Here is a 20,494-nt window from a genome sequence, read left to right as displayed (position 1 = left end):
TATTCAAAGAGTTGTTCTCACGATTGCGCCTCGAAGCTGGATAGGCTGATTTAGGCACGTTGATGAAAGGGGACTCAGAGCCTATAAAGAAACAGACACATGCGCTGCTGGGTGTGTTTTTTGGCCAGTGTTGGGCCCGGGGCTGCTTATGCATTGGACACTGTCCTTTAACCTGTTTTTCTATTGCAAATTTGACGCAGCGTAAGGGCAAAGGGCAACCGTAAACAGCTGACACTGAGCACAGTGCCACTACCTCGGTAAGCGCCAACACCTGTCTGCTAAAGTAGTGGAAAAATGGAGAATAATCAGGGAAATCAGAACAAGTATTACCAATTTCCCGGTATTTCTGTAAGAATCTCCACATCGAGTGAGTCTGGAAATTACTTTATTTCTTCAAGTACATGGGAAAAAGGGAGACGTGCAGTTGCTCCGTCCGCCGTTCCAAACCGTCACCACCTCCGTTCTCGAATGCCTCCAACACATACCAGCGCGTGTGGAATTCCCCGCGCTCGGCATTCGAGAACGGTAGGCATTTACCAACACTACAATTTCCCAGTGGACCCTCGGGGTCCAACATTAAATGGACCGGATTTTTCCCACCCTTAAAGTAACTAGTACGTCTGGGGAATATTCAGCCTTCGTAATGAAGTATGTAATATGTGGTACGTTGCCTCTTTGTTTTTCGATGGACTCCTTGTCATCAGTCTAGGTACGATTGCCAACCTCACAAACTGTCTCGGCTGGCCTCCTCTGGAAGGTGAATGCCCATACCATGGCCTGTCTAAATATTTAAAGGGGCATTCAGTGAATGATGTCCTCATGTCTGAAAAGCCCAGCTAACATCAACAAACAAAGCCACATTCCACAAGGCTTATTTTTGGTCAGTGTTACAGATGCAGGACTGGATAAAGAAAACTGTTTTTCTCTACACAGGATGGACCCTTTCACTTAACTCTCAATTTGCATTCTTGGATAGCGATGTAAAGGCCAAGGTAGAATGCTCAGGCACGTGTTCAGTTATATATGTAAATGTGTACACATTAGACTAGGCTTCAGCAATGACTGTGACAATTCAATATATTTTTAAGGCTGCAGGTGTGTAACCTATTACAAGTGGCCGCCATTTCTCTGAATGTCCAAGCTTTTTTTTTACTAAGGAAATACGTCTGGGAGGGGGAGATACCGAATAAATGCATGAAGAACTGAGCATTAAAAGGGGTACTATAATTTCACAATGTATCCTGAGGCTCTGGAATGTCAGCAGTAAAATAGGCACATTTTGATGGTCAGCCAGGTTTTGAGAATCTTCCTGAACTGAAGATGGTTGGTCAGACAGTTAAGCCTCCAAACGAGGCTGGTAATAATTTAAGCTGACATTGTCATAAAATGTGTCAAAAGAATAAGCCTTCATTTACAAGTAAATAAACACTATAACATCGTTTAATGGATTTACCACCAACAACCAGTATATGTGTGAATGGTTTCTTTATGTGTGGGCACTGAATAAACTCTGTAGTTTTAGAAATCGGCTTTGTTATCTACTCGTTGTATCCTCTATGCTGTGCGAAAAGCTCAGAAAATCGATTCTTGCCAGAATTTGAAAACGTGATCTGCACATTTTTCACATACATCTGCGACATGAGCATTAACCCCCAAAAAGTAGGGGCTGCTCCACAAACATCCAAAACGCAACTCCTACAGATTTATATTCAGTTACTCACAACGTCTCCTCAATAATGGAAACATTATTAACCTTAAAAGACGTTGAGGTTGATAAGGACGTTTATTATTCAGTGTTAGCTATCTGAAAATCTTGTAACGCTCCCACAAACATGGGTAGTGGGTGTTCACGCCGCTAAGATTACTAACTCGTTACCCAGTTGATAGATTTCAAAGAGACATACACAAGACCTGCTGAGAAAGGGTAGTTCACAGAGAAACAAGCAAACAGTTCATACTACATCATGGTAGAAAGCATAGACTATCTGTGAAAAAGTCTGTTGGTTGTTTTCATGGACCACTGAGAAAATACCGCCCTGCCCAGTTTGTACATTCTTATATCGGATTAGGTGTCATCAGATGATTAGAATAGAATTAACACATGGCCCTGTTGTTGTTGGTGGAAAATGTCCGTGTGTCAGGGCCTCTCTATATGAGCAGCCAATCACACCACCCAGGTCATTTTGCAGTTTTGGTAGTTTTCGGAAAGAAATCCGCCTGGTTTTATTCTGCTTTTCTTGCGGGGTGGATGTTGGTGGTTTATGAATCCCAGTTAGGGTTCTCAGGCGAACCTAAAAAAAGAGAGAGATTTTTTTTCAGTGAAACTTTTGAGGCAGCATCGTTCTTCAAAACTTAAACAAAAAAACATTTTCGAGCAATGGAAACTATTGAATGACATTCTTCCACAGGAAATGTATACGTCTGACAGAAAACGTTGGAGTTGAGTGATCCAGCTATGGCGTTAAGATAAATGACTTCTCCGTTTCATGTGTCTTTCCAGATGGGCTATAAAGCATGAATGCACAGCAAAGCCAGGACAGTGGAAGCATTCAAAGGTGGAGAACCCTTTGTGGAATAAACACACCTACATGTGGCCTGTTCTTCCGAATGGAGAACTTAATCAGGTATTATAGGGAAATTCAAACCTAACTTTGATAATTTTTTTGGTATAATTTGGGAGGCTAAGTCAGAAATCAGTTAGTCATATTGCTTTTAATATGTCATAGTCAAGAATGCAACTAGACCCGAACTGTTTGGGCTGGGAGGGGAGTGGGGGGTGGGGGGGATTAGAGAGAGCTAGTGGGTCAGCCAATCAAGGTGGGGCTAACAATTCAAAAAATGGATCCAAGCTATCCTTAAAGCCAATACAAGAAAATAGAGTGATAAAGGTTGGATTTTAAACATTTGACAAACCCAATACAATTACAACAAACATTTTTCAGTGGATTTGACAATGTGTAAATGCTACTTACAGATCTTTAAAAAAGAGAATTAGTGATTTGACATCTAAAAAGCAGTTTTTAAACATTTCAATGCAAAACACTGTAGGACCAGTTTTTGTTAAGTTATTTCAAGATGAGGAGACTTTTTGCCAATTATCCGAAAATTTCTTATGTATACTGATGATGAGCTCATAAAATATTTTAATTACATTTTCAAAAAGACCCTAATTACTGTGTGAGTGTTGACCAAAGGGACATTTTTATTCTGCTCATCAGGACATTGCAACATAAGCTTGTTGGAGATGACACACGTACACATCTTAGACTATCGGTCCTAGTGGCTTATGACACCTGATTTTGGAATGTGTGACTGGCAAGTCTCTGGTTTGATTCCTAATACATCTTTCATCCCTCATGAGATTGAATAAGTGAATGAAAATCAGTTGGCAATATTGCCGCCTGTTAATGAATCTGCCAGGAATAGGCACTATTCTAAATCAAAATAGAATCTTTCTTGTTAGCACCCCATAATGAGCAGTTCTCATATGAAGTGACAGAGCTACATCCATGCAGGAAGCCACCAGGCCTCAAGAAGTGGCAAAAAGGTCGTTGATTTTAATTTGTAACTAATGGTGTTCCACTACGCAAAGAATACAAGGATTCCTTCAGTGTCAAGAACACATAGAATGTGTGGCTGATGGGTAATGCCTTGCAAACAAAGAGTGCCTCTTAATAACATATATTATAATAACAACAATCATGATTCCAGCTCTGTTTTGAATCCCAAGTACAAAATATGAAATCCACTAAAACACAGTTTTTTATTCTGCAGAGGCAATGAGCATTATAAAATGCAACATTTGTTACACAGTTCTCCAAAATTCTTTTGAGAGGAATGACCCTAGCCAATTAATGGTTGTTCTTAAATGTCTACACTATTTATAGTTATTAGACTGGCCTAGGTAGAGAAAGGGACAACCTTAAATGGAGCACAAGTGACACTCGGCAGACAACATGGTTACCAATTTGTCATTGTAACTCTAGGACAAGTAGTACACAAATAATTGTTTACATTGGCATGCTCTTGTAATAAAAACCTACTATACACAACAACATAGTTGTACTGGTTTTGACAGAGCAAGGCTTCATTTGATAGAATTAGGTTTCACAAGCATTTTGCTGATGCACTCCAGTAGGGTGAAGAGACAGGACACAGTGATGCAAAGCCTAACTAAGGGCAGTGAGGTTGCACTGTGTCTTCATAGACACCATTTTGGTGAAAAAACAAACAAGGCATACACATTTTTCTTACAGTGCACTTTGAGAACCTGATCATAGAGGTTTTAGCTTTAGGTGGAAGAGATATACCTCTGGTTAGACATAAATTATAGTTTCAGGCTTCACACAAGTCAGGTGGCAGACACCTTTGCTATGCCACAGGTGACAATGCTCCATCAACAAAGAAGAAGAGCCACAACTCATAAACTAATTATATTAAAAACCTACACATGCAAAATGTGAGTTGAGTTGTTACTTATAAATTGAAATTAATGCCCTGGGGCATATTGGTGCAGAACTAGCTAGCAACATCGGAAAAGACATGAAGATAATCCATGAAACAAGTTCATTTTAAGTGTTTTTTATGGTGGTAAATGTTTATTCTTTTTGAGAGGTAATGTAAAGGTGTCATCATCCGAGCTCTGAAATATGCCCTTCTAATGGCACTATGTATAGCCTGATTGTGTTTCACTACAAATATACATTTTAGCACACTTGCTTTATCTCAAACCTTAAGGCCTGATGTACTAAATATCTATTGCCAAAACAGCTGCAAATTGTTCACTGAATTTTTGTGAATGGAAAAAAATAGGAAATGACGTATGTATTTATGGGTCTGCTCACAAAATTACCCATCATAGTAGGTCATAATCCGACTTATCTCATCAACATTCAAGAGTTAGGGCACACATTGTGACACACTATCTTTGGATGCAATCATAGGGATGGGTGGTGGCCTGCCTGGGTCAGCAGTTCAACATGCCTATAATCACATCTAAATAAAGTAAACTTTCTTTTAAATGCAGCCTGCTTTCCTTAAAGTGAACTGGGCTCCATTTAAAAAAGAAACTTTTTTACGTTTGTTTGAGAGTTGGTGGTAGTTCCTGGAACAGTGCCTACTCCCCAACATTCACATTTGATGATGTGTTACCATTCCAACCCAGAAGCTGGTAGCTTTTCAATATTTTGTGACCGGATATTGGTTGCAGACATTCACAGATATCTTAACAAATCATTATTTAGCAGGGACAGCTCACACACAGCCCTTGCCAACAGTGATTCATTATACTTTTCTAACCTAATTTTGCGATTTAATAACTTATAACTATTCTCAAAATAGGTTTTGTATTTTATAAAAAGCCATTTAGTGATGCAAACCCGGTGATTTTCACAAATCACAGGCTTTATGAAAGCAAAATGGTTTTGTACATCTGGTCCAAAATATCTTCATACACTTTGCTGCAGCCTATGTTACATAGATGATCCCAAAGGGGATGCTGAGTACTTACAAAATCTTTATCCTATTTCCCTCTTACCTGCGCCAGCTAAGATGTTTGAAAATACATCAATCAGGAATTGGCCAAGTTCATTACCACCCAGAACCTTCTCAACTGTTCTAAAAATGGATTTAGGGGAGGGTCATAGTAGGAAATCGGCTTTGCTGGCTGCGGTAGATTCCGTTCATTGCCAGGTTGTGCTTGGTGCTAAGACTGCACCAGGTGGGGGTTGAGGGGTACTGCTCTCACACTTTTGGAGTTCTTCCTGACTAACAGGACCCATACAATCAGTTCTGATAATTTTAGGGCAGAATCATTCCAGCTTCCCTGCAGGGTTCTGCAGGGATCTTCCCTTGGTCCCACCCTGTTTAATTTATATGTCGCCCCTTGACCAGATTGGCGCAGTCATTTGGGTTTCAGGTGTTGTCCTATGTGAACGACACCCACATCACTGCTTCCATATCAGATGACATGCAGAGGGTAGCAGAGAAGTTCAAATGTTATATGAGTGAAATCAACATCTGGATGAAGGAGAATTGGTTAAAACTTAATGCAGAAAAAAACAATTTTGATCTTTGGAGAACAGACTTCTATAAGGTCAGAACTTCGGTGGCCTGACACATGTGCTCCCATACCTCTTCCTGTTGACTCGACAAGAAATCTAGGGGTGATCTTTGACAATGCCCCTTCTTTTGACATTCAGGTTAAGAGGACTATGAGTTCTTGCTTCTTCATTATTAAGACTTTGAAAAAGGTATTTTTCTTTATACCAGTGGAACTCAGAGTGGCAGTGGTTATTGCACTAATTACATCACGCTTTGACTATTGAATATGCCCTGTACTTAAACATTAATAAGTCTACACTGAATAAACTTCAGGTCATTCAGAATGTGGCTGCTAAACTTATTTTTGATGTACCCAAATGTATGTCAGTCATGAAAGGTATCCATTCCCTTCACTGTTTTCCAGTAGGGAAGCAAGTGATCTTTAAAGCCCTTTGGGTCATGCGGCTCTCCATCTTCAAGGGCTGATGACCATGGGAACTGCTTTTTATTGGCACATCCCTAATAGACAGCTGAGGTCACCTTCTCTTAGAAAGGTGAAAATATATAGATTTCGGCAGACCAGGTGGGGTGGTCGCTCTTTCTCTGTTGCAGCTGCCATGCTGTGGGATCCTTTTGCCCAACCACAAATTTAACATCTCAAGCAGCCTTTTGCATGCAACTAAAAACATGGCTTTTATCCCCCCCATGATGGTGGTGTTTAAGGCTTCTTTTTATTGTAATTGTCTGCTCACCAGTGCTAGCACTTTGCCATCTTTGGGTATGATACTCTGTATGAATTACAAATAGAAATAGTCAAATGCAGTAAATCCGGCACTCCATGCACCCTGACGCATAGGATTAATCATTTTTTTCACCAGTACACCAATTTCACATTAGAATAGACTTATTCTTCTGTAATGTCCACATGATATCTCAAGTCCTATCTACTGAGTATCTTGGTAGAACACTTTTGGACCACAACCCTCTTAAAATGACGGTGCAGTGGGGCAGACATCAAGCACTGGTACCCACCTGGAAACTGTATGCACCACCATTGCAGGATGGGGCTTTCAGAGACACCATAGACAACCACATAATTAATTATCTTGAGGGCATTCAGGTACTTCCTCCAATGCCTGGGTCGAGAGCGACGCTTTAAGGCTGTTACTTGAGGTCTGCATCAAAACCTCATACGGTGTGAAGCACATGGTGCCACACCAAATAATTGAACTAGAAAGCACCATATGAGTAGAAGAGATTCAAGAAGGGTGGCAGTAGTGATGGAGGAGGACATTGCCCTCCTCTACAAGGAGTATAGGGGTGTGGTGGCCAGGCTTGGGGAGCCAGGTGAAGTGGAATAGTTGGCCAAGCAGCACACAGAGGGAGATAGGGCAGGCTGGGTATTGGCATAGCTCTTGAGGTTGGAAGCCCTTGGAAGCCCAAACCCTCATGAAAGCCATTAGATCACTAACCGGGGAAATACTGAATGCATAGGCCAATATCAACCGGGTCTTCCTTGACTACTGTACCTCTCTGTATCGGGCACCAGAGAGAACGGGAGTCCCACCACTGTAAGAATACTTGGATGACCTACCTATTCCTCATATTGACCTTTCTATAACACCACCCCTTAGATGAAGCACTGACTGTATATACATTTTGTCTTATAATTGACCAGATAGCATGCAACAAAACCTCCAGGATGAACTGATTGGGAATCAGGCGAATGGGGCTGGGCCCGGAAAGTATTTGCTGGATAGAAGTCCTCTACACTAATCCAGTGACCCAGGATTGCACAGGAAAAGAGATATTAACTGCTTTCAGGGTGCCTGGGGCACCAGGCAGGGAGGCCCGCTGTTGCTCATTTTTGCCCTGTTCATGGAACCACTTGCAGGTCTCTTCTGCCTCAGGGCCCATATTGAGGGATCCCAAGTGGTGCAAATTCGGAAGCTAGCTCACTGTATGTAGACAATGCACTGGTGTATCTTAGGGACGCAGAGACCTCCCATAAGTGATGGTAGTTCCCACAGACTTTGGCCACGCTTCAGGCCGACGACTGAATTGGACAAAATTCTGTCTGTTCCCCATGCAAGAGATGCTCCAACCCCTTTGGCTCTGAACTGGCTGCCTGATACCTTCAGATACCTAGAAATAAATATTTACTACTCAGAAGATGATTTCCAAGGGAATCTGAGAGGAGTGTTATCTAGTACACAAAAGTCCCTGGCAATTTGGGGCTTCCTCCTACTATTGCCCATGGGGAGAGTGACAATAGCCAAAATGCTTGTACTACCCAGGCTATTGTATCACTACGCAGCTCTCTGGAATCTCCTAGCCAGACACTTATGAATAGACCTGGACTCATACTTTTGGACCTGATCTGGGAGCCTGGCCAGAAGAGGGTGGTGCTCCGCAAACTCTATGCACCCCTCTAACAAGGTGGATTGGCGTTACCAAACTATAAACTCTATTAATGCAGTGCACCAGCTGCAGTAGCCATTGTGCTGGCACACAGATGGCCTCTGCCCTGAGCGTGGATTCATACAGAGGCACGTGGGTGAATGTGCAATAGTTGACTGGCTGCTGGATCCGCAGAGGATGGCTTCTCACCCAAGCCAGTTAAATGAGGTTGCCAAATGCTGCTGACACAGATATGCCCAATTAGGGGATGGCCCATTACCATACTTGCCAATCATACTGCTGTGGGCCCTGACAGCCTTTCAGAGGTTAACTGAACATCATAACACTAGACCATTAAGGGAAGCCGGTCCCAGCATGCTGGGGACCTTTTATATTCATAAAATCCTACTGACCTTACAGGAACTAAAGAAACGGTATGGCATTGTCAAGGGTTATTTCCTGTACTATAATGTACTTGCAACCATGATAGGAACATTGTGGGGCCATGAGGGAAAGGAACCAGAGCTCTTTCCACTTTTGCGAACACTACTCACTTATAGGAATGCCAGATGGGTGATTACGATGCTGTGCAAAGTACTGGAAGACACCCAAATCACAAATCACCCCACCCTTGAAGCTAAATGGCTGATTTAACAGGCCAGGAACTCACTGACCCACACTGACACACAGTGGATCACTACGCTTGAGCAAATGTGGAAGGTACATGAAGACCACCTCCAAATGCCCATGATGCCCATGCCCAGAGGCAGGCCTTTACGACATGGTACTGGCATGCCCTATTATTGAACAATTTTGGACAGCAATGACATTGAACCTGATGGACATCACCGGATGGGTGTTGCCTGTCGGTCCACTTTTGTGCATCCTAGGTTTAGCAGTGCGCACATGCAAAAATGACTGCAAAATAAGATTTAGCGACTTGACCTATGTGCTAGCGAAGCATCGGAGAGATATGACTTTGAAATCCCCAGACACTCCTCCGATACAGTGTTGGCTACAGAACCTGCTTAAGTGGGCGACAGCAGAGGTCTCATCCAGGCACATACTAGCCACATGCCAAGAGGACACACCGCACAGGGATGCCTGGGATGCATAAGTAGAAAAACTTGCAGCTAAGACTGATGTAAGGCCCCTGCCTTCCATTGCTCCCAGGTACTGAATGCTCTAAAATCAATAATGCCTACCACATCACATGCACCCGAGGCATGCAATATACACAGGGCAGTGCATGGTTTTTCAAATTTCCTCGTGCACCCCACTTTCCTCATGGGCATGCCATAATGGTGGTGACAACATTACTCCTCTACCCACCACCAGGATCCACCCACACTCTCATCTGGGCGCTGAAAATAACAATGTCCTGCTGTCTCCACAGTCAAGGATACTAGTTTCTATCCACAGCCCCACAGTTAAAACATTTACGCGCCATTTGAGCAGTTCTTATTATTATACAGAGCAATGGACTTTTTGACACAGGGTGTATATTTACCCCCACTGCCTTATGAGGGATGGCTGAGATTATAGTGGCCAGAATAAGTTAAAGATGATCTATGTTGTGGAGCGCCCTCCAGGGGCCAAATCTATGGTTGCGCGTGATGTAAGCAAAGTGTGATGCCCTCTAGGGGCTGTTTTTATGGTTCCATTTTCATGGTTGGAAAGATATTTTTAAAAAAAGCACACAGGCATGTTTTGCTCAGTTTAAATGCTTGATTTAGATAATAATGTTGACAATGATTATTGATCACCACGAATATGTTTTAGTAACATGATTAGGTGCATTCACATGATTATAAATATTGATGATTGCATTTACGAACATAATGGTGTATTTAACATGTGGTTTGTTGATGTTGAACCTTTGACTATGCAAGTAGACCTTCCTATCTTTGTATGATCCATCTAGGGTGTCAGAGGCAATTATGTAATGTCATCCACAATATTATCCATCTGCCTACGTACATATTTGTGAATTATTGTGTAGTATTTAGTAGTGGTGTGTGTAATAAATGTACTTTTCCTATTTCTAAAGAAAAAGCACAGACTGAACAATCATTTATTGAGTGTTATTATTATGTGCCGGTGAATGGTGATTACTAGCACAGACCACCTTCCCGTAGTAGATCTTGGACTGCTCTGCTTTGCTACCCTGAGAGAGTCAAGCACTACAATGGGTGCTTGGTTCCCAGTAAGGGGAAATTGTGCAAACTACACAACTAATAACCCAATTTCCTACAGATATGTACTGTAATTTGATCTAAAGGGTCAACCATCTACAGATCAAAATTGCCCGTAATCACACATTGACAGCCAGAATCAACAATCAAGCGAATACATTTGAAAAGTTACATACATGCCAATGCAGATAAGAAATCACCAAAATCATTTTTGTAATATTCAAATTATGTTTATATCCGATTGCACAATCAGTATTACCAACTATCTGTTATTATTCAAAAGCAATTAAACATCATTTGGATGCTTCATCAATGATCTAATTATATAAGGGCCCATCGCATCGTCTGCAAATCCATAAATCTAGCACGGGAGTGGTTGACACACTGGAGAACCTCTTCTCTCAAGTCTCAGACTATCACCTCATTCTAATCACATCCAGATTTTGTAGCTGGAGAACTAGGTCTGTAGATAAATACATTTCCATGTGCCATTTGGTTCCTGCAGTTGGGATCTTTGAGTTTCCTTACTAAGATAACTGATCAGGTTTCACTTTCTTACAAATCTGGGAATTACTGGTACCAGAATCCTGCCCATGATTTCATGAAGCCTTGATGGATCAAGGTTATTAAGGGTACATGTTGGAACCATGGTGCATTGGCTGCCTGCATGTCCAAGAACCGCACTACCTTGCGCAGTCCCATGGTTCCCAAGTGTCAGGAAAGCCTGCATGAAGACTGCTGCTGTGGGAAGTGAGTTTCACACTCCTAAGGCTGCGTTCCCTTCTGCTCCTGGCTGCTAGCTGTTGCTCTCTGCTCCACCAGTTGGCAATCACATGCCTGAGGGTTTGCAGCTGCCTTTTAAAGCTGCTCTGCAGCTTGTCTCATTCAGCTTTTCGTTCATGCTTCTTTCCCTCATCCATCATGTCTGTTTCTTCCTTGATTCCTTGCTGTTTTCTCCAATCCTCTGTGTTTCCTGTCATGTGATGTTTGATGTCATTTCCTCTTCCTGTTCTTATAGTACATAGAAGATTCAGAATGGTTGCATGGCGTGTTGCAATAAACCTGTGTTCTCTCGCTGATTAGCTTGCCCCTTCCACTTGCTGATCCTATCTACTCTCTCATGAAGAATTCCACTATGGGATTTCTGTCTCCTGGTGTTCTTGAAACCTCTGAAGTTGTTGTCCAACAATGAGGTTTTTTACGGCTTTGACTTTTTCTTCCTGGCTTCTCGAGGGCACTTGCCTACTACATATTTCAGTGTTTTGTGATCGTGGCTGATGGATAGAGTCACCAATACATCAGACAGTAGAAGACGCAGACCGGATTATGGGTAGGAATCCAGAACTGAACAGTTTATTCATCTGTGGTTGAACCACCCCTAAATGAGAACAGCTGACACATATTCTTTAGGCGGGCATAGACAATTCTTCTAGTTCGTGCTCCTCCTTGCCGTCAGTGACCTCTTGAAAAACAATGTGACACATCCCCCCATATTAGTTAATGTTTTGTAGGGCAACTGCAAATATTTAGTACACCCCTAATTCTGGCCAGTTCAAATAAAGTGTACTTGCCTGCAATGGGCAAAGGGGAAGCTTACTGAGGTAGTTATCTCATGGTAAACCATGAAAGTTTAATATATAAGTGTCTGTTTAGAAAACATGTGTGTTTAAACAATGCAGTGAATGTCAGCTGCCTCCTGAACATGTTTAGCTAATGGTTTGTTTCGCACCATTGCAGTTGGGAACTTAAGCAGATCTGGATGTCAGGGGAAACCTGGGTTGTTTACAGTCTGAGCTTGTGTAGTAGTGCTGATGAGAGATTAAGGCCAAAAGAAGAGAATAGTAGCCTGTGACCTAACCACAATGAGGATGATCTCTGTTTCATCGCTTTTAAAGCACAGGAGCTCTCTTTCTCATTCTATGTCCCTGTGCCTGGAGTTTCAGCTATACCTTTAATGGATAGTCCCCTTAATTTCACCAAAGGGATAGATGTGGCTGATGCGATAGACCTTGTCTTATTAATAAATCCAATCTGAACTCTATAAAGCTCAGATTCAGTAACCAATCTGAGTTTTGTTTTTCCTAATGCATGTTTGTTCCTTGCTTGTATTATACACTTAAAATCTACTTAAAGCAACACAATCCTAAAGCTGTATGGGTTAATATATCTTACCAGAGCTGTGAAGTATATGGTATTCATTGCTTGCGCAAGATTAGAATAGAAATTTGCATGCGATATTCTTTTGAGATCCTATTTTGCAATACAATATAATAAAGTCATGTAAATGTATTTTTTGCATGAAGGAGTTTAAGTGGCCTATTCAAGGATTACTGATTCCAAACAGTCCTTCGATGAAGAAGCCATCTTGCAAGACGTCAGATTCGCACACACCCGCAAGACTCAAAGTCTTAAGAAATGGGGACTGTGGTGAAAGTCAGCCATACACCATTGTTGGACCTAATATCACAAACATGCTGAAAAAACAGTAAGCCTATACCAATTTATTTTCATGGGGATTATTCATTTGTACCTAGTACCTTACCAACAGTTTAATACTCCACAGCATTCCATGTGTGAAGAGTAGAAAATGAATAAAAAACAAATATATTACCGTTTTATTTGTATAATACACACTTTAAAACCAAGGATGCAGAAGCAGGTTAATTATGTATTAGACTTCTAGATATCCTCAAAAATAGTTGTATTGTTTTTACGATTGTCATCTTTATATTTTGCAGAACTTTTTCTAATCCAGTGTGAGGGTTAAATTTGGATGTTAATTTTCCCCATTTTCTTATCTGAAATTACAATAAGCACTACTGAAATGTATGTATTTAATGTGTATTTTATGTGATGATGGTATAATCATTACAAAACAACTCTTCAAAATCATTTTGAGATGAAACTTGGAAACAACATTAGAAAATATCAACATTGTGGGCCTGATTACAACTTTGGAGGAGGTGTTAATCCGTCCCAAAAGTGACTGTAAAGTGACGGATATACCACCAGCCGTATTACGAGTTCCATAGGATATAATGGACTCGTAATACGGCTGGTGGTATATCCGTCACTTTACCGTCACTTTTGGGACGGATTAACACCTCCTCCAAAGTTGTAATCAGGCCCTGTGTGTCTAAAAGTCAAACACCGTTTTGGAGAACCAGATTTTTGCAGCAAGAGAAATTGCATGGAATATAAAGTAGTACAGATATTTTTTTCTGTTCTTGCTGTCGGAAGACTTACCCTTCTTAACACTTCAGGACTAATCCACAAAGCTTCTTTCCCTGAGCATGACCTGCTTCTTAAAATTCTGGAGGAAACCACCTTAGTATGTAGTATGATTCAGCCAGTGGCAGACAAAGCTTAGTGAATCGGGATACGTGTTAATATTCGCCAGCAGTAAGTTGAAATGCCCGCCCCAAAAAGAATTCTGCCTGCACGTCCTACTTTGCAACTAACCACAAAATGGCGGTTCTGTCAGTCATGATACTTAGATGACCTAGAGAAACACTATTTTTACGTACAACCACTACGTACTTAATGAAGACATTTCTGATTTTGTTTTTAAAACAGATACGGCATTTCAACTGAAAGGCTGAAAGGAATGTACAAAAGACAGTTAAAATGATGGTGTAAACATGCACTAATACCACATCTTCTGACACGCCTAATTAAAACAAAACTGTTCTATTCTCATCACAAAAATTAGAGTAACTGTAGTTTTACTGCCATATTAAATGTTCTTTTTTAGGGTCGAGTCTGCGTAGCATGCTCTTCCGCATGTGTATCGCTTGCGAGACGCTGTAGTAGTTAGAAAAGTGCTCGGAGCCCCGTCAATGTCACATCAGTGTCTTTTATTGGTTCGCAGGCTTGCCTTTTAAAATCTGCTTGCTTTCATTAGTGGAAGGCATGCATACGTCATGCCTTTTCCGGTGGTTAGCCCTCCTCGAGCGCAGCAACCAAGTACTGAAAACATACGAGGCTCGCTTTTTTCCGTCCGCTTTGTGGACCACTTTTTGTCTTTTTTCGCAGCGCGATCTCACTTGTTTAGCAGCATGATTGCGCTCGTTTTTTTTTTCATTTAATGAGGCAAGAAAAGTCCGGTTGGGAGTTTACAACTGCTAATAGCTCTAACTCGGAGAAATGCGAGACCCGTTGCATTGCAAATGCTTGTTTATCCCTTGCCACTGAGCTATCTATGTGCCTGTTCCCTTTTTTGGGGTTCTTCGGTAATTGAGGCTTCTGATAATAGTTCATATTACTTTTTTTCCACTGATTACATGCACTTCATATATCACCAACAATTATCACAGAGACCTCTGAAGTCAGAACACGCACCTCAATTCTGAATACCGATTGTTAATGCCTGGTCATTCAAGACCAATGAACTGGTTAGAGGTAGTCATAAATATTCAGAAGAAAAATAAATAGATGTTATCATTGAGTATTGGTCATAGTGTCACTAGCTATGAACTAGCAATCAGTCTTTAAAGTCACCAGTACATTATGGTGCCTTGAAATAAGTATTCTTGCAAGCAAGAATACACATGCAACCAAAAAATACACATTCTTCTCAGTAGGTTTTTTTAATGGAGCATCAAAAAATGAAAATGTATAGTCTATAGGAAATATAATAGAATTTCCTCTTACAACAAAATTGAAATCCTGTTCTCCTTTAGACTGCTTGATAAACGAAAAACCATGTATAATCCATGTCCTTGCAAATAATTAAACCATTAAATCTAAGCTCTGGGAATAGGGTTATGTCTGATCTCAATGTTAGACCTCAGGTGTGTGTCTAGCTGTTCGGGGGTAATCCTTTATACTGACTGTTAAAAATTGGGTTTTTGGTTGGCAGTCAGGTTACCCTCTGTCCAAGCAAGAACCCTCACTCTGGTCAGGGTAAGCTACACACAATCCAAATTATCCTGTGCCCACCCTCTGGTAGCTTGGCACGAGCAGTCAGGCTTAACTTAGAAGGCAATGTGTAAAGCGTTTGTGCAATAAATCATCCAATAACACAATATAGCACCACAAAAATACACCACACAGTGTTCAGAAAAATATATAATATTTATCTGGGTATTTGCAGGTCAAAACGATCAAAGAGGCAATATGAATTTGTAAAGATATCACTAAAAATAGTATGAATTGTCTTAAGTCTTTAAAAAGTAAACAAAGTCTCTTTCAAGCACAAAGTACCTGGTTTGGAGTGGAAAATCTCCGCAGAGGGCCGCAGAAGAGGAGATGCGTGGAAAAATGGTATGTGCGTCGGTTACGCCCCTTCACACACGGACTTGCATCGTTATTTTTCACGCGGGGAGATGTGCGTCATTCTACGGGAGGAAAAATGGTGTGTGCGTCAGTTGCGCCCCTTCACACACGGACTTGCGTCGTTATTTTTCACTCGGGGAAGATGTGCGTCGTTTTCCGGCACGCGAGCTGTCTCCTTCTATGGATCGTGGGATTACCGGATGTCCCAGGGTCTGTGCGTGGATTCTTCGGATTGTTTTCCGGCTGCGCGTCGTTCCGGGAGGCTGTGCGTGGAATTTTCTTTCTCACGGCAGCCGTCGCGTCGATTTCCCCTCTGGAAGTCGGGCGGCGTTGTCCATGCGAGGCCGTGCGTCGAAGTTCCGGTCGTGTCGAGCAGCGTCAGCGTGCAACGATTTTCTCGCCACAGAGCAAGCTGTGCATCGAAATGTTCGGCGCACGAAGAGTCCAAATGAAAAAGAGAAGTCCTTTTGGTCCTGAGACTTCAGGGAACAGGAGGCAAGCTCTATCCAAGCCCTTGGAGAGCACTTTTACAGCCAGACAAGAGTTCAGCAAGGCAGCAGGCCAACAGCAAGGCAGCAGTCCTTTGTAGAAAGCAGACAGGTGAGTCCTTTGAGCAGCCAGGCAGTTCTTCTTGGCAGGATGTAGTTTCTGGTTCAGGTTTCTTCTCCAGCAAGTGTCTGATGAGGTTGGGCAGAGGCCCTGTTTTATTCTAAATTGTGCCTTTGAAGTGGGGGTGACTTCAAAGAGTTGCTAAGAAGTGCACCGGGTCCCCTTTCAGTTCAATCCTGTCTGCCAGGGTCCCAGTAGGGGGTGTGGCAGTCCTTTGTGTGAGGGCAGGCCCTCCACCCTCCCAGCCCAGGAAGACCCATTCAAAATGCAGATGTATGCAAGTGAGGCTGAGTACCCGGTGTTTGGGGTGTGTCTGAGTGAATGCACAAGGAGCTGTCAACTAAACCTAGCCAGACGTGGATTGTAAGGCACAGAAAGATTTAAGTGCAAAGAAATGCTCACTTTCTAAAAGTGGCATTTCTAGAATAGTAATATTAAATCCGACTTCACCAGTCAGCAGGATTTTGTATTACCATTCTGGCCATAATAAATATGACCTTCCTGCTCCTTTCAGATCAGCAGCTGCCACTTCAACAATGTATGAGGGCAGCCCCAATGTTAGCCTATGAAGGGAGCAGGCCTCACAGTAGTTTAAAAACGAATTTAGGAGTTTTACACTACCAGGACATATAAACTACACAGGTACATGTCCTGCCTTTTACCCACACAGCACCCTGCTCTAGGGGTTACTTAGGGCACACATTAGGGGTGACTGATAGGTAGAAAAAGGGGAGTTTTAGGTTTGGCAAGTACTTTTAAATGCCAAGTCGAAGTGGCAGTGAAACTGCACACACAGGCCTTGCAATGGCAGGCCTGAGACAAGGTGAAGTGGCTACTTAAGTGGGTGGCACAACCAGTGCTGCAGGCCCACTAGTAGCATTTAATCTACAGGCCCTAGGCACATATAGTGCACTCTACTAGGGTCTTACAAGTAAATCAAATAGCCAGTCATGGATAAACCAATCAACAGTACAATTTACACAGAGAGCATATGCACTTTAGCACTGGTTGGCAGTGGTAAAGTGCCCAGAGTTCAAAAGCCAACAACAACAGGTCAGAAAAAATAGGAGGAAGGAGGCAAAAAGTTTGGGGATGACCCTGTCAAAAAGCCAGGTCCAACAGTGACTGACTTTCCTTGTTGTCCTGGGTAAGATGTATCATGTCCCTTTAAATACAATCAGCATGCAGCATTGTGAAATCATCTCTGGTGTGAAGCTAATATAGATCTGCTCTAGTCATACAAACAACCATTTCTCCATGTATTCACATGACGAGCATCTAGATGGATCCTTGAGGGCCTGACTATGCACCATTCCTTAGCTTGGTACACTATTTCTAAAAAGAACAACAAATGAACTCTAGATCTTAAAATCATTGTTTAATAGCAATGAATTTCATTGAGAAATTTATATATTTAAGTCGTTTGGGAATGTAGGAAAGTACCATCTTCCTTGGCATGTTACCCCCATTTTTACCTGTATGTCAGTATGTTTTTGCCAGTCTCACTGGGATCCTGCTGGTCAGGACCCCAGTGCTCATAGTTTATGGCCTAATATGTGTGTCTGTATAGTGCTTGACTGTGTCACTGAGGCTCTGCTAATCAGAACCTCAGTACTTATGCTCTCTCTGCTTTTAAATTTGTCACTGTAGGCTAGTGACTTCATTTACTAATTTAATTGGCACACTGGGCCCTCCCTTATAAGTCCCTAGTATATGGTACCTAGGTACCCAGGGCACTGGGGTTCCAGGAGATCCTTATGGACTGCAGCATTTCTTTTGTCACCCATAAGGAGCTCAGACAAACCATTCCACAGGCCTGCCATTGCAGCCTGCCAGAAATAGTGCACACACTATTTCACAGCCATTTTCACTGCACTTAAGTAATTATAAGTCACCTATAAGTCTAACCTTCACTTGCTGAAGGTTAGGTGCAAAGTTACTAAGTGTGAGGGCACCCTTGTACTAGCAAAGGTTCCCCCACATAGCTCAGGGCCATTTCCCGGGACCTTGTGAGTGCAGGGATGCCATTACATGCGTGCACTACATATAGGTCAATACCTATATGTAGATTCACAATGGTAACTCCGAATATGGCCATGTAAGGTGCAAAGATCATGGAATTGTCCCTCCATTCCAAATCGGATATTGGGGAGCCAATTCCATGCATCCTGGGGGCTCCACTATGGACCCCCAGTACTGCCAAAACAGCTCTCTGAGGCTTTCACCTGCAGCTACAGCTGCTGCACCTCACAGATAGTGTTCTGCCCTCCTGGGGTCTGAGCTGCTCAGTCCCAGGAAGGTAGAAAAAAGAATTTCCTCAGATAGTAGGGTGTTACACACTCTCACTTTGGAAATAGGTGTTACAGGCTGGGGAGGGGTAGCCTCCCCCAGCCTCTGGAAATGCTTTGAATGGCACAGATGGTGCCCTCCTTGCATAAGCCAGTCTACACTGGTTCAGGGACACCTTGTCCCCTGCTCTGGCATGAAACTGGACAAAGGAAAGGGGAGTGACCACTCCCCTGTACATCACCACCCTATGGGTGGTGTCCAGAGCTCCTCCAGTGTGTCCCAGACTTCAGCCATCTTGCTTTGACTCTGAGTGGCTAGTGTCAGCAGGTGACATCAGAGAACCCTTCTGATAGGTCTTTACCTGATAAGGCAGCCAATCCCCCTCTCAGGGCTATTTAGGGTCTCTCCTGTGGGTTCTCTTCAGATTCTACTTGCATGTTTCCAGCAGGAATCCTCTGCAATTCCTACTTCATCCTCTGACCTTGGATCAACTGCAGCCTGCTCCAGGAACTGATGTAACAGCAACAAAATATCCACAAGGGATACTTTTCTTCTGCAACTTCTGCTCCAGTCAGCAACTGCAACAGTTTCCACGGTGTGCACGCTCTGAGGACTTCCTGTCTTCCTCCTGCACCAGAAGGAACAAAGAAATCTCCCGTGGGGTGACGGAGTCACTCCCCTGCTCACGCAGGCACCTTCCAAGTCGATGACTGGTACTCCTGGACTCCTCTCAGAGTGACGAGCCTGCTCCTAGAAACACAGAGGGTGGACCCCATCGACACAGACTGTCCTGAGGTCCTGCTGACACAATTTGGAGGAGGTAAGACCTTGCCTTTCCTGAGAGCGACAGTACCCCTGTGCAATGCGTCTTCTTTACCTCCTGAGGCCTCTGTGCACTATTTGCAAAATTCCTTTGTGCACAGCCTGGCACAGGTCCCCAGCACTCTATCCTGCGACACTCAACTTGCTGAGTTGACCTCCAGCGGTGTGGGACCCTTCTTTGTAGTGCTGCACCAACTGTGTTTTGCACCTCCTTTGTCCCTGCGTCCTGGGACTCCCGTGGGTGCTGCCTGGCATTCTGAGGGCTCTATAAAGTGCCGATAGTCCCCTCTTCCTCCTCACACAGAGTTGAGGACCCCAGGTCCCTCCTGGGTCCAGCCAGCGCCATTTTGATGCAAAATGCAACTTTGTCGTAACCAAAGCTTGTTGGCGACTTTCAACACGAAATCATGTCTGCATCCATATTCACATCGTGGGACATCCTTTGCATCATGCAGGAACCCGCTGGCATCTTCCTAGGATGCATTCCTGCAGTCTTCGTCCAACCAGGTACTCTTCTTTTCCACCCTCTTCTGGGTTGGCAGGGGCTTCTGTCCTTCCTGGAACTTCTTTCGACTTCTAGACTTCTTTTGCAGGTCTTCAGGTCTAGGAATCCAGCAGTTGTTGTTTGCAGACTTGGTTGGTTACTGCAATAATCCATATCACGAGGTGTGGTGTGTCCTAAGGAAACTTGCAGTGCTTTACTCCTTCTTTTCTGGCCTCTGGGGTGGGGTAATTTACTTAACTCAACTGCATTTATAATCTACCAGTGATTCTGCACACACTACACTTGTCTAGGGGGGAATTTGTGATTCGCATTCCACTTTCTTAGTATATGGGTTGTGTTGCCCCAGACCTATTTT

General features: G+C 42.9%; 1 protein-coding gene across 1 annotated transcript in view; it reads left to right on the top strand.

Annotated features, from left to right (window-relative positions):
* Positions 1-20,494, top strand: part of DCDC1 (doublecortin domain containing 1) — a 1,098,140-nt gene that overhangs the window by 809,282 nt on the left and 268,364 nt on the right. The window contains exons 20-21 of the mRNA XM_069223476.1: positions 2,501-2,624; positions 12,941-13,122. Of these exons, the coding sequence (XP_069079577.1) occupies positions 2,501-2,624; positions 12,941-13,122 (306 nt within the window). The remainder of the gene's footprint in view (positions 1-2,500; positions 2,625-12,940; positions 13,123-20,494) is intronic.

This window comes from Pleurodeles waltl, chromosome 3_1 (assembly GCF_031143425.1).
Source record: "Pleurodeles waltl isolate 20211129_DDA chromosome 3_1, aPleWal1.hap1.20221129, whole genome shotgun sequence".
Lineage (NCBI taxonomy): Eukaryota > Metazoa > Chordata > Amphibia > Caudata > Salamandridae > Pleurodeles > Pleurodeles waltl.
Note: the sequence above shows the minus strand (reverse complement) of the source record. Positions and strands in the feature narration are given on the sequence as shown.